This window comes from Rhinoderma darwinii, chromosome 1 (genome assembly GCF_050947455.1).
Source record: "Rhinoderma darwinii isolate aRhiDar2 chromosome 1, aRhiDar2.hap1, whole genome shotgun sequence".
NCBI classification, from domain to species: Eukaryota; Metazoa; Chordata; class Amphibia; order Anura; family Rhinodermatidae; genus Rhinoderma; species Rhinoderma darwinii.
In genome coordinates this window covers 82,530,922-82,553,383 of record NC_134687.1, presented here as the reverse complement: position 1 = coordinate 82,553,383, position 22,462 = coordinate 82,530,922, and the positions used below count along the sequence as shown (strand labels likewise).

At 41.5% G+C, this 22,462-nt stretch overlaps 1 protein-coding gene and 1 long non-coding RNA gene across 7 annotated transcripts in view; one reads left to right on the top strand and one right to left on the bottom strand.

Annotated features, from left to right (window-relative positions):
* Nucleotides 1-22,462, bottom strand: part of ZDHHC2 (zDHHC palmitoyltransferase 2) — a 155,420-nt gene that overhangs the window by 21,098 nt on the left and 111,860 nt on the right. For all 6 annotated transcript variants that reach the window (XM_075860118.1, XM_075860120.1, XM_075860119.1 and 3 more), the window contains 4 exons: nucleotides 13,999-14,131; nucleotides 9,383-9,509; nucleotides 8,362-8,454; nucleotides 5,273-5,385 (listed from right to left, as the gene is read on the bottom strand). In XM_075860118.1, coding sequence (XP_075716233.1) covers nucleotides 5,273-5,385; nucleotides 8,362-8,454; nucleotides 9,383-9,509; nucleotides 13,999-14,131 — 466 coding nt within the window. The remainder of the gene's footprint in view (nucleotides 1-5,272; nucleotides 5,386-8,361; nucleotides 8,455-9,382; nucleotides 9,510-13,998; nucleotides 14,132-22,462) is intronic.
* LOC142751273 (uncharacterized) lies at nucleotides 5,192-7,674 on the top strand. The gene is made up of 3 exons (XR_012882832.1): nucleotides 5,192-5,435; nucleotides 5,542-5,691; nucleotides 7,537-7,674. It is a non-coding gene; the product is annotated as an uncharacterized LOC142751273 (long non-coding RNA).

Here is a 22,462-nt window from a genome sequence, read left to right as displayed (position 1 = left end):
TTACCCATAAATGAATTCCTTGAGGGGTGTAGTTTCCAAAATGGGGTCACTTCTGGTGGGTTTCCATTGCTTTGATACCTCTGGGGCTCTGCAAATGCGACATGGCAGCCGAAAACCAATCCAGCAAAATCTGGACTCCAAAGAACACACAGCGCTCCTTCCCTTCTGAGGCCTCCCATGGACCCAAACGGCAGTTTATTGCCACAAATGGGGTATTGCTGCACTCAGGAGAAATTGGGCAACAAAATTGAGCATTTTGTTCCCTGTGAAAATAAGAAATTTTGATAAAAAATTACATCTTATTGGAAAAAATGTCATTTTTTTAATGTCACAGCCCAATTGAAATACGTGCTGTGAAAAAACTGTGTGCTCAAAATGCTAACAACAACCATGAATGAATTCCTTGAGGGGTGTAGTTTCCAAAATGGGGTCACTTTTGGTGGGTTTCCATTGCTTTGATACCCCTGAGGCTCTGCTAATGCGACATGGCACCCGAAAACCAATCCAGCAAAATCTGGACTCCAACAAACATATAGCGCTCCTTCCCTTCTGAGCCCTCCCATGGGCCCAAACGGCAGTTTATCACCACATATGGGGTATTGCCACACTAAGGACAAATTGGGCAACCAAATGGGGTATTTTGTTCCCTGTGAAATTAAGTCATTTTGATCACAAATGACATTTTATTGGAAAAATTGACATTTTTTTCATTTCACAGCCCAATTCAAATACGTGCTGTGAAAAAACTGTGCGGTCAAAATGGTAACAACAACCATAAATGAATTCCTTGAGGGGTGTAGTTTCCAAAATGGGGTCACTATTGGGGGATTCCTACTGTTTTGGCACCTCAACACCTCTTCAAACCTAGCATGCTGCCTAAAATATATTCTAATAAAAAAGAGGACTCAAAATGTACTAGGTGCTTCTTTGCTTCTAGGACTTGTATTCTATGCCACGAGCACAGTAGAGCCACATGTGGGACATTTCTAAAAACGGCAGAATCTGGACAATACATATTTAGTAGTGTTTCTCTGGTAAAACCTTCTGTGTTACAGAAAAAAAAATGAATAAAATTGAAATTCCGCAAGAAAAATGAAATTTGCAAAGTTCACCTCCACTTTGCTTTAATTCCTGTGAAATGCCTGAAGGGTTAAAAAACTTTCTAAATGCTGTTTTGAATACTTTGAGGGGTCTAGTTTTTAAAATGGGGTGTTTTATCAGGGTTTCTAATACATAGGCCCCTCAAAGCCACTTCAGAACTGAACAGGTACCTTAAATAAAAGGCATTTGACATTTTCTTAAAAATATGAGAAATTGCTGTTTATGTTCTAAGCCTTGTAACGTCCAAGAAAAAGAAAAGAATGTTCAAAAAACGATGCCAATCTAAAGTAGACATATGGGAAATGTGAACTAGTGACTATTGTGGGTGGTATAACCGTCTGTTTTACAAGCAGATGCATTTAAATTCTGAAAAATGCAATTTTTTCAAAATTTTCTCTAAATTTTGCAATTTTTCACCAATAAACACTGAATATATCGACCAAATTTTACCACGAACATGAAGCCCAATGTGTCACGAGAAAACAATCTCAGAATCGCTTGGGTAGGTCTAAGCATTCCCACGTTATTACCACATAAAGTGAAATATGTCAGATTTGAAAAATGGGCTCTGAGCCTTAAGGCCAAAACTAGGCTGCGTCCTTAAGGGGTTAAGTAATGTGTAAAGCCAGACTCAACTGCAGTGTGTCTGATTTTTTTTTCTTCTCTAAATGTGCATTCATTGTGCTACTGCCAGGTTGAGAACAATATATCGTTGCTGTCTCTTAACTTTGGAGCTCGCACCTAGACCTTACTAAGATTTGTCCACGTCTGACATTCATAAATAATACATATTCTATATAGTAAGCCAGTCAAAGGGGGCTATACTAGTTGGGTATATTGTATTTGAATAGCAATAGGTCACCATCATGACATATTTAAATGTCTTAACTTCTAAAGAGAGTTAAGAAAAAAAGAAGTACTGAATAAGGCCTCATGCACACGACCGTAGCCATGTGCACGGCCGTGATTTTCGGGTCAGCCGGCAGCGGACTGTCAGCCGCAAGCCACCCGCAAATCGCGGGCAATGCACATGGCCGGGCCATGCACAGACCGTAAAAACTATGGTCGTGTGCATGGCCCCATAGAAATGAATGGGGTCGCAATTCTCCCGTGGATTTTCGGGGGAATTGCGGCCGCAAAAGCACGTTCGTGTGCATGGGGCCTTAATCTTTCCATTATCTGCTTAGGATATTGCGTTTCTGTAATTTGTGTTTAGTGAGCACAGAAAAGGCATCTGGTACAGTCAAACATAACCCTTTGGAGTGCAAAGCATTGTATTTTGTGTTAAGACTGGACTTATTGAAGTGAATAACAATGCCAAAATTCAAAAAGCAGTGTATGTCTGGATCTACTGCCGTAACCTCCTGATCCCCTAACAAATACTATTTATGGTCTATTTCAGTATAGAAAAAGGCTGGGCTACTTTGAGATTCGAGCAACAAAAATTCTCCATGTAGCCCAGGACTAGTTCCTTAGCATACTATGCATATTTATCCTCCAATGTCACTACAGCAGTCCTTCCACTGGCTGTAGCTCACCCAAAGAATGAGGGTAAAGGATGAAGAATTGAAGATACAGCAGGTAAGATCTACAGATCAGGCTTTGTAAAAACACATGAAATTACTTTTGTTGGCAACTAAACTGATGGCCCAAACGTCTTTGGTGTATGTACGGGTTATCTAATCTGACTTCAAAGGTCTTTACAGAGAAACTTGATATTTTCCTCAGTGTGAGCCAAATGTCCTTTACAAAAGTATTTACTGATTTACGACATTTGACTGGATCGTCCAGTTTTTCCATTGAGTTTCCCAAGAAGTTGCCAAACCCAGGCAGTAGTAGCCTTACAAAGGACGGATTGTGCCAATTCAGATGTGGATGTAGCAAAGGACTCCAACATCTTATCATGCGAGTCCCAGTCAGTGGTTGCATACTAGGCAGGAGACCGCATCCAAGTTGGGCTCCAAGAGTTAAATGGCCAAGTGAGCATACAGAAGCTACAATGCCTCCAAAGGCATATTCCAATGAAAGCAATGGAGAGCAAAGCTGAATTACTCAATTGTAGGTACTGCTATGGGGGAGATCAGCTGCCACATATAACCTGTCATACTGAGCGTCTACATTCTACAATGTTCAGTAATATGTAATAACATTGTAAAAGAGAACTAGTAAAGCCATTTCTTGCATGTCATAAGTATAACAGCAGTTTATATTCATACCCATCAGGATTCATCAAGCAAAAGGTTCATCAAAGAGAAAAAAAATCCATTGGTTCTGTATACAATAATTGTGAATTCCTATTCTAAAAAATAGTCCAATAATCTGGAGAGATGAGGCAATGATAATCATAGGCAGAGTAAAAGCAACTTTTTAGAGAATCCAAGGCCCCACAACTGGAATTGAGGGTGCTTTATTAATCCTCTTTATTGGTACATGTGCATAAAATCACAATTTGGAATAGAAGTAGCTGACTGCTATGGAAAGGAGGAAGATACATTAGTGCAGCTGGTTATGGCGGTACACGAGACTGTCCATAAATATTAATAGACCCAAGTGTTTTAAGAGTAGATGATATTCACTAAAAGTGCACATTTCCATGCTGTGAAGCTTCGAAGAATGCTACTGAACAATGCAGCTATATATAGTGGTGTGATTATATCTGCTGGAGCTGATGCTGCAGAACGGTGCTCCAAAATGCTCAATCCTATTCTGCAACATGAATTTTTGCCAACCTAGATTAACACGGTTGATGTAACTCGACTCTTGGAAATGTACCCAACCTGTGCTGCAAATTAACATTTTTGATAAATGACTGCAGACCTTTTCAATGGCTAAAATCTGTAATAAAGTTATGCCATGATTACAACAACGTTTTCATATTGCATGGCTACATGGACTTCCACAACATCTCAGCAGTGCCACAGGCTGATCGCCTCCATGCCACGCCGCATTGATGCAGTAATTCATGCAAACGGAGCCCCGGCCACGTATTGAGGGCATATACTGTATATACTTTTCAGTAGGCCAAGATTTTGGTATTAAAAATCATTTTTGAAATTGGGTTTTCATTAACTGTTACCATAAACATCAACAATAAAATCAAGAAATGCTGGAAATAGATCACTCTGTGTGTAATGAATCTATAGAATATGAGTTTCACTTTTTGAATTGAATTACTGAAATAAATTAACTTTTTGATTATATTCTAATTCATTGAGAAGGACTAGTATATCTGCCTGCATTTGATGGGTGGGTTAAGGTTTCCTGGCAATGTTGATGAGTGGATGGATGAAGTTCAGTAAAAATATTTTCAGAGTAAAAAAAAACAAAAAACAAAAAACAAAAACCTAAAATGCCAGAAGCAGCAGACGATAAGGAAGAGAGTAACACGTTACATATCACAGCACCTGACAACACCACAAATCATAATGGATTTAATCTACCAAAATAAACCTCCTCTGCAAAACAGTCAGGTACATGTTCAGAAGGGTTTCAAATACTATGTTCCAATGTTGTGTTTTGACCCACTAAATAAATTGTTCATGTACCTTCCAAAGGTGTACAGGCTACCAACTTCTGCATTTAATAGCTCAGTTACAGTTACTAAGGCTAGGAATCCACGGCAACTTTTGGTTGTGTGGCAGTTGTGACTATCATGCAACCTCAATGTTTTTCAATAGAGAAAATGTTACTTGGAAAACATCGAGGACCCAAATTTTTACCGTGACGGTAACAAGACCAAACTTCGTCGTGGAACACTAGCCTAAAAGGAGTTGTCCAAAACAGAAAGAAGGATTTGTCTATTTTCCAGAAACAGCACCACTCTTATCCATGGGCTCTGTCTGGTATTACAGATCAGCTCTATTCACTTGAATGAGGCTGTAACTGCAATACCAGGACTGCCTGTGAACAAAAGTTGCACTGTTCCTGGAAAAAAACGGACCCTTTTAGTATCAAGCTACAGTACTCTACACCTTACAGTATGTGATAAGAGATAATCAGATGGAGTACTGCCCTATGCTTACTATAAAACAATTAAAGGAGCATATTATGTATTTTGGTCTCCAAACTAATATAATAACGAAAATAGCAGGTAAATGTGCGAATCAAAAATGTAGTGATCCTACAGGTTAGATCTACACCCAATATAATATCAAAGTCTCTGACAACTTACCAAGTTTCCCCTTTTCTTCAGTGCAGTTGTTCTCGGTCCAAGACTGGGTGTCGGTCAGCAGGTGACTCTGAGACTCCCGAAGAGGTTTGGCAGGGAACGGATGGTTGTCAGCACTAGTGTCGAAAGAGAAACAAAACGTAACATCTTCACTTCAGATTTTAATGTACATTCAAAGATGAATTTCCACTGTCTAATTTTCTCAATATACTCAGGCATATACTTACCAAGAATTATTATATTCATTATCATTATTTTTTCATCACTTTTAGGAGGCTTTCCTGTGGCTGGGTAGGCTTGCCTGTCTGCCTTTTGCTAACACTTGAGAACCCTGTATAAGCTGCTATATAATCATGGGCAGGATGTATATACACAAACACACTTTAATATCCCTCTCATCGGTGAAGAAAACACTGCCTGGGGTAAGCAAGATAGACAACCTGCAGGTCCTGCAACAAGCGCTTCATATTATTTCATGGATCATGATTGGCTAATAAAAATGAGTGACAAGGGAGCAGCAAGGTTGGGGGAAGTAAATATTCTTGTGGGGGTGCTTGGAGCACAAGGAGGTGGAGCATGACTAAGTATACCTAAAAGACGGCTGTGAAACAATCGTGTACTGGAAATGACATACAGGGCTCTATAGGCCACTATTACTAGCAGCGCTTAGGCCCCATGCACATGACCGTAAAAAATCTCCGTAATACGGTCCACAAGTATGGACCCGCCCAGTTCTATTGGCCGCTGACACCTTTCCGTATCGCTACGGATAGGTGTCCGTGCCGTAGAACCGTGCCAGGAATGATGGAGCATGTCCTACTTTTAGTTTTTTACGGGCCGTGCTAACATACTTTGTATGGGAGCACGGCCCGAAAATGCGGCCCGCCGCGCCCGCAATCACGGGCACGGCCATGTGCATGAGGCCTTACTAATGACAAACAAAAACGGAGAGATATAAGGAGAGGAGGCTAGATTAAAAATTCTTGTGATAACTGATTCATTGAGCTTATCTTTGTTTTGCCTGAAATGTCTTTAAGGCTAGATTCACACGGGCGTTGCGCATCTCGGACGTGAAAAACTGCAGTTTTTCACTTCCGTGGTGCATCCATGCTCTGCGCTGCAGAATCGATATCACGAATCCCCCATAGACTAGAGTCTATGGAGGGATGCGCGAAGCGTGAAAAATAGGACATGTCCTATTTTCTCACGGACCCTTCACACGGTCCGTTAAAACAACGGCTGTGTGAACAGCCACATTGAATTATATAGGTCCGACTGATGGCCGTTGTTTCAACGGCCGTCACACGGAAGTTTAACACGTTCGTGTGAATAAGGCCTAAAGGGTAACTAAACTTTCAGAGTTTTGATCGGTGGGGGACTGAGCACTGAGACCCCCACCAATCGCTAAAACGAAGTGGCAGAAGCGCTAGAGTGAGCACTGAGCCATTTAGTTTCTGATCGGCTTTTCTCGAAAAGCCGATGTAACGGTGTACGGGACCATAGAGTCTATATTGAGTCCATACACTGTTACATTTTTTTTCTAAGGAAAGCCGATCAGAAACCAAGCGGTTCAGCGCTCATCCGAGAGCTTCTGCAACTTCATTTTAGCGATCGGTGGGGGTCATGTCATGTCACTATCACGTTAACCTTTCAAAGACATTGGAAAACTTGGATGAGTTAGTTTGTGAAGACAGTGACGGGGATTCTTCCTGACTTGCCAGTTCTACATTCTGTAGTGGCCTTTCAAATTGGGTATTCAAAGGGCCAGACAAGTCTGTAAGATCCAGCAGGGCAGCCCTGGATTTCTGTCTTGTCTTGGGATGCCACAGTGCTTAGCAAGTCGTGGTATAGGAAGAAGTTGCATGTGAACATTCTCTGATAGGCTCCTCATGTAGTTTCTTGCCTGTCACTGGAGAAGGAGCATAGTTTGGGAAATTTAAGCAAGTAGTATGGACAGTAATCTGGACACGGTCAGTAGCACTGCTTATTTAGTAGCACACTACAGACTGATTTTTAATGGGATGTACTTAAATTAATAGTTTTAGGATGGGAGAGTAATGGATAAAGGTATAGTGACCACCTACCTCCAGTGTTGTTTCATCAGTGCAATGCTGGCAGGTTTGAATGTCACAACATTACCAACATTAAATATAACTTTTAACAATTTTACCCAAAAATAAAGACAGAAAGTCTTACATTGTTTGAAACGGATTCCTCCTTTGTAAATATTTAATCTTAGATATGAATTTAGATGTGATCGTTTACAGGTGGATCCTGCTTGTCACAGACACACTGAACCTGTCAGGTCCACGGGAATGACGGATTCAGTGTAAAACCAGCGATAAAACTGTTCTTTATAGAGAATACAGAACAGCTGTTCTCCAAAAGTAAAACAATTTTTTAATAAAGACTAATTGCAAAGTTACAGTAAACACACTGACTAATCTATTTATTTTAAAAAAAAAATGCCCTGAAAGGTGTTCATAGCATTTAAGGTATTCATTTATTTCCCTTTTTTAATTATCTGCATTCCTCCTTTGTAAATATTTAAACTATTATTATTATTTTTTTTTTTTTTTTTTAATTATCTACATTGTAATACACTTACCTTTTTAAATTTGGAGCCAAATGGACTACACATCACCACAGTGGCAGGTGTCTCATAGATTTTTGTTGTCATCAAAGAGCGATGAAGTGACATCCCTCCCCAAACACTGGCCACTGTGGTGTTACACAGTCTATTCTGTGCAGAATTTGATATGTAAGTATATTATGAAGAGTTGGAAAACGCCCATTCAATTGTACCACGGAAATTTAGGTGAAAAAAACCCTTAAAAGCATAAATATTTACAAAGAAGAAAAACCTATTTAATTAGTGACCTCTGGCGATGTGTTTGTCTGCCTGTTTATCCTGTTCCTTTTACGATTTGCATTTAATGCATTAGAGCCGAATATTTTATTATATTATTTGAGTTAATATAACAATTTAGGTTTCTCTATTCATTCTAGGGATATTTTAACAAAAAAAATCTTTATAGGATGCCATTACTATGACTTCTAGCAAAATGTTACAAGGTGGTGCAGAAATCTACCTTTTGGTTGCTACATTGGTTCCTGAAGGTGTAGATGCTTGTTCAGGATCCTGGTTCACCAGACATGTTGGGAAGGAACAGCCATCCCCTAAGCTGAAGGGTAGAAGGAGTTTAGGATGACATTTTATCTGAGCAGTCCCTCACCTTTGCTTTCTCCTGCCATCCCTACTATGTTCTTATACACAAGAGTCTTTCTAAGATTACTGAAAGACGGATACATTTGTGAAAATAAGCCTTCCAATGGATGTAGAAGGGGCTCATATGGTTAAAGAATTTAAACATTCATGCGACAGACATGTTTCTTTTACAATAGCCAAATAAGAAGACCTCAGCTTAGGCCCTGTTTATACTAGCATCATACGGACTTTAGGGGTGTGCGACTTGTGCACAGGATGCATTAGCCATTCCTGCTGAAAGGAGGTATTTATTTTTTATTCTTAAAAACTTTCTCTGGAGGGAGCCATATTGGAGATACATCCTTCCTTCCTGCATTGTCTGTATATACCGTGCATGTGTGTGTTTTATGGCAGCTGAATTGAATGGGAGTCAATAGACAGGGAAATATCATTGATTATTGAAGTTTCCAGGAAGTGAGTATAGCCCCTTCCCTCCCCTAGAGACCATGGAGTGACAGGGGGATACAAACAGAGCCTTGTTGCTATCCTGCTTTATCTAGACATCCAGCAATAGAACAGAGCAGTCATGAAATTGCCTACGCTCTAATTATAATGAAGATGACTCTGCTCATTATGTCCCAAACTATCCAGCAAAGCACTTCTCTGCAACTAAAGCCCCAAAGAGCACAGCTGGGAAACTGAATTTTAACATCAACATATATTAGAACACTATATGCCCTTCATTATTAAAGCCATTAGAAAAACTATTGATCATTTTGATGTTTACAAAAACTTTAGTGCTCACTTTAAGTAGTGCTAAACTTAGATGTATTTGAAAAGGAAAACAAAAAAGTGGAAATGCATAAAATGATATGCATTTTTTTAAGGTGATGACTTAACTATACCTTGTAAATAAAGGCAGCAGCCAGTATTTCTTCTCATCCCCAAATACTTGTCGCAGATTTTTACTAAATCCAAGACTGAAGCCATTTTTATCTGTGCCATGCCTGAATACTGGTGATCTGAAAGCCTCTATCAGGAATAAAAGACATGATTAGTTACAATGAAAGAAGTAATGCCAGGCAGAGGACAAGGCAATTTTTAATAATTTAAATACAGTTAGTTCAACTGGAAAATTAATTCGAAGACTTGAGATTATGTACTTTATTCACTGTGAGGTGCCAGATGGTACTGGAAAACCAACACAACCGACTCAAGGACATGGTAGTTAAACATGAACTGCTGTAATAGTACGTTGCAGTAATGGTACAGACACAGGAGTTGTGCCCACGCCATCCTTTGCGGGTGCCAGTTATACAGCCGACGCCCCGCTCTAGCAGCCAGGAGTGGAGCTTACCCTGATCTTGTCCGTTTAACCCCATAGATGCAGCGGTCAATAGGGACTGTAGCATCTAAGCGGTTTTACAGAGGGATGCGGCTCTTTTGTAGATGAATTATAGAAGTGATCAGGAGATCAGATCTTCAAGTTCCATAGAGTGGATAAAAAAAAAGTTAAATAAAGTTTATAGAAAAATAAAGAAATCAAAATACAGAGAGAAACAAACAACATTTTTTTTTCCCTTACAATGCTTTGTCATATTAAAAAAAAATACAAATATTTGGTATAGTCGTATCTGTAATGTCTCGTAATGTCTCGTACTAGAAAAGTAAAACGTTATTTATTCTGCACGGTGAATGCTGACAAAATATATAAGTTGCTGTGATTTGGTCATCGCGCCTTTCCCACAAAAAGAAATAAAAAGTCATCAAAAAGTCATATGTACCCCTAAATGGTACGAGTTGAAACTACAACTTATCCCACAAAAATTAAGCCCTCACACAGCACAGTCAACAGTTAAAAAAAAAAAATTATAGTGCTCAAAATGTGGCAACAAAAGTAGTAAAACATAAAAAAAAAGCTATATAAATCTGCGGGTCAATCATAATGACCTGCAGAACAAAAAGGTAACATGTAATTTATGTGCAAGGTATAAAAAAAAAACAACAAACACAAATTTGCAGTTTTAATTCCATTACACACTAAAAAAAAAAACGTATTCAGAGTTGATCAACACAATGGGGCAGATTTGCTCATACTGTCTAAATTTAAGTTGCAAACTTAGACCGGGCAGTCAGAAAATGCAAATGCACCAAATTTATCAAAGTAGTGCAAGCTGAATGATAAATTTGGTGCATCCACCTAATAGTTGTCTTAGACACGAGCCATGAATAAGGACAAGAGCATTGTTTGAAACGCGTAGGCTGCTGTCACCACCCCCATACACTTTGAAAAATTTAAACCTTTGGAAAATAAACTTGGAACATTGCTTCCTTTTAATATTCTTCACAAGCGCTGGATTAATCTTTTATTTTCTTCTCTTGGCTTAGTTTACGCCAGTATTTTGCACCAAAATGTTGGCGCCATTTGGAGCACAGCGTCACATTTTCAGCCATGCCCCTTTTTGCCAGATCACACCCCTTCCCCATAATGCGACACCCCCTTGTCGAGCATGTTGAAAAGTGTCTGAAACAGTTAACAGAATGTACGCCAGAATTATGTTCAATTTGAACAGTAAATCTGCCCCATTACATTTACCCAAAATTGTGCCATTAAAAAATACAACTAAAAATAATGTCGATAAAAAAGTTATGGTTTTCAAAATGCGTAGATGAAAATAAAAATAATAAAAATTGCTGCTTCCAGTGATTGTCCGGTTTCAGCAAATTAATGTTATTTTTTGTATAATAAAAAGTTATAAAACGTTCAGTAGGAACAAAATTATTTACTTCCAGTGAATAAACTTCTGTCTATGGTCATGTGATGGATTTACAGGTGCACATCTCGTTACAGTATGTGTATCAGAGCTGTGACTTCTAACGCTCCCAGGACCTGTGTGTCAACCACACGACCATGGACAGAATATGAACAAGGATTATTCCTACTCAATAACAAGCCTAGAGATCTTAACCACTTCCTGACCAGGAGCTTTACCCCCTTCCTGCCCAGGCCAATTTTTGCGTTTTAGCCATGTGCCAATTTAAAAGCAAATTGTTGTTCTATTATTTTTCCAACCTACAGGTATTTGGTCTTGTTTTTTTCAGAACATATTGTGCTTCCATATTGTGTAAAAAAAGAATAGATATACTGTATTTTACTTTTTTTTTTAAATATGGAAGGAAAAATGGATAATAAATTTGAAAAAAATGTGAACGTGTGATTTTAGGTGATTTTTTTTTTTTTTTTACAGCTGGTGCATGGCACTCGGTAAACACACCTGAATACATATTTGGCAACTTCTACCGGCTTCAACGATACCAAATATGTGTGCATTTTTTACACGCTGGGCGTAAGGTGGCGCTTACAAAGAATGGTGCGCAAACTGGCTTTTAGAGAAAAAATTTCCAAAGCTGGTTCGCTGACACCATATGACCATTGCAGATGTTGTGGCGTTTCCAGTCCACAAAAACTGATGGCCTATCCTCAGGATAGGCCATCAATATCTGATCAGTCAGGGACCGACACTCGGCACCCCGTCGATCGGCTGTTTTGAAGGGGCCACAGTGCTTATACGAGCGCTGCCTCCACTTAATTTCCTTTACTGTTCACACTGAGAATCACAGATACACTTGTAGCGGCGGTTCACAGTATTACAGCCTGTGGTCATATACTGGTGTTTGGGCACACAGAAAGGCTCAGAAGGGAAGGAGCGCCATTTGGCTTTTGGAGTACAGATTTTGCTGGATTGGTTTCTGGGCACTATGTCACATATGCAAAGTCCCTGAGTGTATGAACATTTTCTCAGATGATTTTTTCCAGTGTGTGGATGAGATTTGTTGAAATCTCATCCACTTTACTGCTACTGTAATACGCTGCAAATTTTCCACAATGATATTCATTGCGAAAAATCCGCAGCTAATCTGCCCTGTGTGAACATACCCTAGCTGTATTCCCTCTGCTCCCATATTACTGCATAATTAGGTTGATTTCCAATTCAGTAGTCCATCTGCCTGACACTTGCGAGAGTTGTAATGATTCCCTATTGATTGTCACCTAGTTTTCCTAGAAACCACTTTAATAGCTAAATATAATTTATAAAACCACAAAAAAGGCCATACTTACTAAGTGGGTGGGTGAAAACCCGTTCCCAGCAGGACGCAGACAGGTCAAAAAATGCTGCAGAAGGAGGTGCATTAAATAGTGATTGCCACTCCCACTAGTCTTGAGGGGAGTGGCGAACTAAGTGCTCACAAGTGTGTGATAAATGAGTGTCAGTGTTAGTGTAGTGCTAGGGTGTGAATGTATGGTAAAAAAGAAATGTGTATGTATGGAAGTGTCAGAACTGTGTGATAATGTAATAAAAAGTAAATGTGTGATGAATAGGGGTCAGTGCTGTGAATAGTACATGGGGTGTCAGTACTATGTGTAATACATGGAGGGATAATGTGCTGGTCGTCAGGCATAGCATATCTTGCCGGATCACTGCCTATTTGTAACGCCGCGGCACTGACCCCTATTCATCACACATTTACTTTTTATTACATTATCACACAGTTCTGACACTTCCATACATACACATTTCTTTTTTACCATACAGTCACACCCTAGCACTACACTAACACTGACACTCATTTATCACACACTTGTGAGCACTTAGTTCGCCACTCCCCTCACTGCTAGTGGGAGTGGCTATCACTATTTAATGCACCTCCTTCTGCAGCATTTTTTGACCTGTCTACGTCCTGCTGGGAACGGGTTATCACCCACCTACTTAGTAAGTATGGCCTTTTTTGTGGTTTTGAAGTTATCTATGTCCCATTTTTTTCTGCTGGTGTTTTTAAATATCATTTATAGTAACTTGGCAGCTCAATTATTATTATTTTTTTTTTGTGGGTAACTCCTACTGGTCTTACACAATTATACATAGAGAATAATCACGTTATAGCCTCATTAAATCATTATAGAACATATGTCTAAGGGATGGACAAAACCCAGTCTCCGTGGGGACTAAAACGTTGGCCCTGGAGACCGAGTTTTGCTTCCTGCACTTTTAACATTTGGCGGCCAAGTACTTACACCCAGTATCAAATGAATAGCGATGGATGCTGTGACAGATATATTGGTTTCTTGTGTGTTAGGGTATAATAACTTTATAAACAATTTTCAGTGTAAACCTTAAAAATCCTAAACAAGGTATTTTTGATAACCCAAATTTGGAGACGGCTATTGTCAAATCATATTTTTAATTCAAGGGTCTTGAATGAAAACTTGGGAGGTTTATTGGTGGCAATATTGGTCGTCATCCAGCTTTACCAAAAACAGATAAAACTAGAAAGTAATTGAATTAAAAATTTTAATTTTTTAAATAAAAGTTCTACTTTTTTAATTTGAGTGGAAATACTAATTTTACAAGGTAGTTATTGCTCTTTAATTGTGGCCAAGTTATCAAATATCAGTAGTTCCATTGAAACCAATACAGCAATTACATTTCCTCGGGCAGATGGAGCAGGTATTGTGACTTACCCAGTGTTGAGCGATTCTTACAGACAAGCCAGCAGTGATAGCCAAATAAGGAGGACAGGCTAACAGAGAACATGGCGGCAGCAAAAAACAAAAACATAATGTGGAATTTGGCCTGTGTGTCAGGCAGACCATTCTGTAAGAAATAAGAAGGAATCGTCAGATAGAGAAAGGGCAGAACAAAAATATATTATCTATTAAAAGTTCTGACCTTTTACAGTTCCGAGTGAGCAAGAGAAGCTGCAGAGCAGCAAAAGGTCATCATCAGCAAACGGTGCATTCTATTCAATGTCTCCAATTAGAACAGTCCGCATGAAGTTTTTTTTTTTTATGGCAATTAAGATTTACGTTAAGAAGGAAACACACACTTATAAAAATCCATTTGTCACGTATTTAAATAATAAACTTCGTTCACATCTGTTGGGAGCCTCTGTCGCAGATTCCGCCAAAAATCCTGGACAAACTAGTGCAGCATGCAGCGCTATTTTAAGCCCCATGCACACGACCGTAGATTTCATCCGTAATTACGGACCGTAATTATGGACGCATTCATTTCTATTGCCCATGGACACCTTCCCGTATATTTACGGGAAGGTGTCCGTGCCGCAGAAAGGCTCTGCAAAAGATAGGACATGTCCTATTTTTTGCTTTTTTACGAACCGTGCTGCCATACTACATATTGGAGCACGGCCCGCAAATGAGGGTGGCTTTCTGCAGCCGTTAGTGCCCATAATCACGGACCGTGATTATGTGCGCGGTTGTGTGCAGGGGGCCTTATCTGGTAAAATGAAAAAAACCATGATGAAATCTGTTATTTTCGTTTTTCTGTACCTCTAACAGAAAAACGGAAATAATGACGCAGATGTGAACATAGCCTTAACCATGCTAATGAATCATTTTCACAATAGATCCCAAGAATGATATACTTTATTTTTATAGAACTCTATTGTAACCCGATAAAAAAAAAAATAGCACAAGGTATAGTATACATTATATTATATATTATACATATACACACACACACACATATACGTATATCTTATAGGCTCCACTGTGCTACCACTGGATATTGTGATTATCATCTACAAGAGTAATGTAAAGGCTATGATCAATAGAGCTAAACTGGCATAAGATAACGGCCATCTACGGGTTTTTCAAGTCAATTACCCCCAATTGCTCCATTAACATGTACATTTGAAGAAGGTTTACAGATCCCCCTCCTCTTCCTGCACACTGCCGGCACATCCCCCGCTTATCCCCCCTCTGGTGTTCACACAGATACAGTATATGCAGCTCCCCCTTTAACCTGCTGTAGCTCAGACAAGATCTAGCCGGTGACAGCCTTGACTGGCAGCTCCCTCTCCTGTCACAAAGCGAAGGCCCTTTTCCTGCAGTCCCAGCTCAGGATAAACTGTTAGGTGGTTAAGCAATTTAAAGTGTTTCTGTTTAAATAGATTTTTCTTTTATCATAAACAGATCCATCTATTAACCCCTTCAGGACACAGCCAAAAATTTGGTTTATTTTTTCCTTCCCACATTCCGATCGTCATTTTTTTTATTTCTACTCCAACCTGGCTGCATGAGGCTTTGTTTTTTGCAGGACAAATTGCACCTTGTAAGGGCACCGTTTTAAGGTACACACATTTAAGCGTTTAATTTTTATGAAATTATCATATTTGGGAAGTGTAGGAAAAAAACTATTTTGCCTTATTTTCTATGCTTTTAACCAATCATTATAAATAGTGTTATTTATGTATTGTACAGATAATTACAGTTATGAGGATATTAAGTATGTTGATGCTATTTGGTGTCCTCCAATTAATATTCAATAAAATGTATTTATTGTATTAAAAAAAGTGTTTTATTACGGTAGTGGTTTTCTCTTCCCTTTATTTAAAAAAATATATATTTTTTTAACTATCCCATAAAGCAATCGCTTGTTGTTTTTTTTACTTTGTAATGTGCTAGCATATACATATATGCTAGCAGTGGCGTAACTACCGCCGTAGCAGCAGTAGCGGCTGCTACGGGGCCCGCGGCATGAGGGGGCCCGTGTCGTCCGCCGGCACGGGCCCCCACCATGGCCGGAGGCTCCGCTAGCAGCCGCTATGGCTGCTACAGCGGGACGCCACTGAACAGTACGGCAGAGCAGGGAGGTATCTCCCCGCTCTGCCATTAAACAAAATACATGTATCCCCTATCCACAGGATATACACAGGACAGGGGATACATGTGTGATCGCCTGCAGCGATAGGGAGAACGGGGGACTGAAAGTCCCCTGAAGTTCTCCATCACAAACCTCGGACTTCTGGGGTCTGTGTCGGCAGCTCCGTAGAAATGAATGGAGCGCCGGTCCCGCTTGTGCGCATGCGTGACCAGCGCTCCATTCATTTCTACAGAGCTGCCGACACAGACGCCGGAAGTCAGAGGTTAGTCATGGAGAACTTGGGGGACTTTTAGTCCCCCGTTCTCCCTATCGCTGCAGGCGATCACACATGTATCCCCTATCCTGTGGATAGGGGATGCATGTCTTTTATTAGGACACACTGTAGGTCGAATTTTTTTGGGAGGGGGGACGCTGTATGGCGTTCCCTACAGGGGGGGGGACGCTGTATGGCGTTCCCTACAGGAGGGGGATGACGCTGTATGGCGTTCCCTACAGGAGGGGGACGACGCTGTATGGCGTTCCCTACGGGGACGACGACGCTGTATGGCGTTCCCTACGGGGGGACGACGCTGTATGGCGTTCCCTACAGGGGGGACGACGCTGTATGGCGTTCCCTACAGGGGGGACGACGCTGTATGGCGTTCCCTACAGGGGGGACGACGCTGTATGGCGTTCCCTACAGGGGGGACGACGCTGTATGGCGTTCCCTACAGGGGGGGCTGTATGGCGTTCCCTACAGGGGGGGCTGTATGGCGTTCCCTACAGGGGGGGCTGTATGGCGTTCCCTACAGGGGGGGCTGTATGGCGTTCCCTACAGGGGGGGCTGTATGGCATTCCCTATAGACCCCCCCTGTAGGTAACGCCATACAGTGCCCCCTGTAGATAACGCCGGACAGCCCCCTCTGTAGGGAACGCCATACAGCCCCCTCTGTAGATAGCGCCATACAGCCCCCTCTGTAGATAGCGCCATACAACCCCCTCTGTAGATATCTACAAAGGGGGCTGTATGGTGTTATCTACAGGGGGGCTGTATGGCGTTATCAAAAGGGGGGGTTTGTAAAAAAGGCACTATCTACAAGGGGGGGGTTGTGTGACACCCAGGGGAGGGGGGGCCCCAGTCAAAAGTTTGCTATGGGGCCCAGTCTTTCCTAGTTACGCCCCTGTATGCTAGCATATTACACTGTGTGCAAAGAAATACACAGGCAGTTGCTAGGGCTTCCATAAGAATGCCCAATAACTGGCTATACTAAAAAAGACATATCTTGTATTCCTATGACATTGACAAAGGGGCATTCCCTTTGATCTGCCTCTCCTATACCAAGGTCAGGTTTCACTAATTTCTGCTGTTCGATCGGGAGTGCGGCTGTGATTGGCAGCTGCACTCCTGCTCACATGAAAAAAGTTTTGTTGCCCACGCAATTTCATACCTCCCAACTTTGAAGTACAGTAAAGCAGGGCAATTATTTTTCCTGTTAAACCTCGCCTCTAACCCAGTCTATACAAACCAAGTTCAGTCCACACAGTATCATGCTCTCATAGTGCCTCCCCACAGTATCAATGTCCCCATGAAGCCCCCCACACAGTATAATGCCCCCACACAGTATAATGCACCATAGTGCCCCCCATAGTGCCCATCACACAGTATAATGCCTCCATAGTGCCCATCACACAGTATAATGCCTCCATAGTGCCTATCACACAATATAATGCCCCCATAGTGACACCCACACACAGTATAATGACCCTATATTCCTCCCACACACAGTATAAAGCCCCTATATCTTACCCCACACAGCATAATGTCCCATAGTCACCCAGCACACAGTATAGTAAAGCAGGGCAATTATTTTTCCTGTTAAACCTCGCCTCTAACCCAGTCTATACAAACCAAGTTCAGTCCACACAGTATCATGCTCTCATAGTGCCCGCCCACAGTATCAATGTCCCCATGAAGCCCCCCACACAGTATAATGCCCTCACACAGTATAATGCACCATAGTGCCCCCCATAGTGCCCATCACACAGTATAATGCCTCCATAGTGCCAATCACACAGTATAATGCCTCCATAGTGCCTATCACACAATATAATGCCCCCATAGTGACACCCACACACAGTATAATGACCCTATATTCCTCCCACACACAGTATAAAGCCCCCATATCTTACCCCACACAGCATAATGTCCCATAGTCACCCAGCACACAGTATAGTAAAGCAGGGCAATTATTTTTCCTGTTAAACCTCGCCTCTAACCCAGTCTATACAAACCAAGTTCAGTCCACACAGTATCATGCTCTCATAGTGCCTCCCCACAGTATCAATGTCCCCATGAAGCCCCCCACACAGTATAATGCCCCCACACAGTATAATGCACCATAGTGCCCATCACACAGTATAATGCCTCCATAGTGCCTATCACACAATATAATGCCCCCATAGTGACACCCACACACAGTATAATGACCCTATATTCCTCCCACACACAGTATAAAGCCCCCATATCTTACCCCACACAGCATAATGTCCCATAGTCACCCAGCACACAGTATAATGCACTCATAGCTGCCCCCCACAAGGTATAATGTCCCATAGCTGCCCTACACACATTATAATACCCCATAGCTGCCCCTACATAACACATTGCTCCCCTAGCTGTCTTCACACAGTATAATGGCCCTATAGTGCCCTCCAAGGTATAATGCCCCCATAGCTGCCCCCACACAGTATAATGCCCCCTTAACTGCCCTCCACACCCAGTATAATGCCCCATAGATGCCCCCACACTGTATAATGCCCCTATTAGGGATGCACAATGCATTGAAACTTCGATACTGTTTCGATGTCGTGCACCCTCAAACAGTTCGATACCGTTATTTCATGTATTTTGATACTAAGCTGTGCTGCCGCACAGTTTAGCATTGTAACGCATGAATGTATGAGAGTGGGGCTGCGGCTGTGTGATACAGCCTTTGCCCCGCTCTTGTGTCCTGACAAGTCTGCGCGCGGTCAGCATGATGTGATGCGACCTGCGCTGCACTAATGAGCGCCGACACTGAAGACAGAACATAGCCGGCTCACTACAAAACACCCCCATGTTCTGTCTTCAGTGCCGGCTGCATTAGCTCATGCTGACTGCGCACGCACTTGACAGGAACAGGGCAATGGCTGTATTACACAGCTGCAGCCCGCTCTAACGGCGGAGATGAGAGAAAAATCTGATCTCCGCCGCTATTCCCCTAAATGCTGCGATCAAAGCTGACCGCAGCATTCAAGGGGAAAATGAGAAGGGGGAAGCCCCTTGGATTGCGTCACAGGGAATCGATGTGACGCTTCCCTGTAATGCGATTGAGGGACATACCATATATGGGCAGACAGCCCAGCGTCCATTGAAGGACCCCAGGTCTGTATTACCATATTTCCTGTTAGGGCATACTTCGGTATGTCCTAACAACTACCTGTGTACTATCCGTACACAGGCTAATGTACTGGCACATAGATATATGCCAGTACATTAAAGTTTAAAAATAAAAAAGTTAAAACATAAAGTAATGTTAAATTAAAAAAATACACATACAAATTTTTTACAATACACATTAAAATAAGTCTCAATACATAAAATATACACAAATTCGGTATTGGTGCGGCCGTAATAACCTGCACAACTATTTTTTTGCGTCATTTATGATGTGTATGCTGTAAAATAATAAAAGCAAAAACTTTTTTTTCACTTATTAATAGAAGGCATAAAATTTATTTGTGATAAATTTAACCTACATGTACATCTCATTAATAGTAATTACCCCAACATGTACCTTACACATTAACCAATGTTGTCAATTATGACTGAAAAACATGATGGGGTTAATTACTATTAATGTGAGGCATATTCAAAATTCATCACACCTCGTGCCTCACATCAGAAAATGGAAGAACCTTTTTATTTATTACTGTTGGCAAAGTATCGTTTGGTATGGAAAATCGCAATAATATACAAAGTATCGGTATCGAAGTCCAAATTCTGGTATTGTGACAACCCTGGCCTCTATAGTGCCTCCCACACACACAGTATAATGCCCACATATTGCCTCCCATACACAGTATATTGCCCCCATATTGCCCATTACACAGTATAATGTCCCCATAGCTGCTTCCACACAGTATAATGGCCCATAGTCACCCAGCACACAGTATAATGCCCACCAGCTGTCCTCCATAACCACTATAATGTCCCATAGCTGTCCCCACACAGTATACTGCCCCATAGCTGCCCCCAAACATTATAATGCTCCTATAGCTGCCCCCACAGTATAATGCCCCAATAGTGCCCTCCACACAGTATAATGCACCCATAGCTGCCCGAACACAGTTTAATGCCCCCATAGTGCCCCTCATACCGTTTAATGCAACCACAGCTTTCCTCCACACCCAGTATAATGCCCCATTTCTGCCCCCACACAGTATAATGCCCTTATAGCTGCCCCCACCGTATATGGCCCCTATAGCTCCCCCATACAGTATAACGCCCCTATAGTGCCTCCCACATCGCATAATGCCCCCACACCGTTTAATGCACTCTTAGTGACCCTACACAGTGTAATGCCCCCACAGCTGCCCTCCACACCCAGTATAATGTCCAATAGCTGCCCGCACCCAGTATAATGCCCCTATAGTGCATCCCACATAGTATTATGCCCCCATACAGTTTAATGTTCCCATAGTGCCCCCACACAGTTTGATGCTCCCACAGCTGACCCCATATCCAGTATAATGCCCCCATAGTGCCTAATAAAAATAATAAAATAAAACACTCACTTAGACCTGTTCCCTCGACGAGTGGAGGAGATCCCTCCCCTGACGAGTGGAGGAGATCCCTCCCCTGACGAATGGAGGAGATCCCTCTGCTCCTCCAATCTTTGCAGTGTGTGGCTCGGCGCAGGCGCGATGACATCACTGCTTCGCGCCTGTCTGCGCCGAGCTGCTCACAGCCGGCATTTAAATACTGAATGGCGGAGCAGGGAGCTGAAGGCTGCCTGATCCTCCATTGGCTTCAACTGTATCTGTGTCCTAAGGAACAGTGTAAATTTGAAATTCTTTTTTTGCGTTTTATTTTTTTCCCATTATCCCCCTAAAAAAAGGTAGTAAAAGTTAATCAATAAATTGCATGTATCCCAAATTGTTGCCATTGAAAAATATACCTTGTCCCGCAAAAAACAAGCCCTCATTGGGCTATGTCCACAGAAAAATAAAAAGTTATGGCTTTTGACATGCCACGATCAAAAAAACTGAAAAAATTACTCCATCTTTAAGGCCAAAAATAGGCTGGTCACTAAAGTGTTAAAATCAGCTTTTCACATTAAAAAACTGTGTTTGGTTTTTCAACTTTCCATGTCACTATCTATAATACGAAAAAAAGCTGAAATATTGCAGTTTTCACACGGTCCACTGAGCCTCACAATACGCTGGCACGTCTTGTTTTGTAGAAATCACTTTCCAGCAGTCATCTCATTAACATCAGAGGTAAGAATTAAAATCAAACATAACACCTCTATTATAAACCTGGAGGCAGGTAACACAAAATCACACCATTGACAATAGGTGATGGGAACAGCTCACCAACTCATCCCTGCACAGTGTCTTCTGCACATGTCCCATAGCATGCCCAAAAATCAGTTAATAATTTTCCCCCCCATAATCATGTTAAGAAAATAAAATTGAAAAAAATCTACAAATAAAAAAAAGTTTTTTGTTTCAGTATATTCTTTTAATTAGTGAATAAAATAAATAAACACAACACCAACAACGTGATACATTCCCTTTAGTAGTAAGGATTAACCCCTTCCCGACATATGCCGTATATATATATATATATATATATATATATATATATATGGCGCTGTCGGGAAGGAGTTCCCACAAACCGCAGTACCATTACGTCGCGGTGATAGAAGCGAAGCCTGCACCATCATTGCCGGGTGTCAGTTGTATGTTATAGCGGACACCCCTGGTAACGGTCTTCAATCCGGCCGATTAATCCCTCAGATGCTGCGCTCAATAAAGAGCGCAGCATCTGAGGGTTTTTTACCCGAACGGCACACCAGCGACACAATCGCTGGGTTGCTATGGCAACCAGAGGCTAAATAATGCCCTCCATGTTTGGCTTGTACGGAAGCCGATGACGACCTGCCAGAGCGGGTACTTATCGGTTTGCTGTCAGTGAATAACAGACAGCTCTAATACACTGAACTACGTATGTAGTGCAGTGTATTAGAATAGCGATCGGGGCTTCAGTCCCTCAAG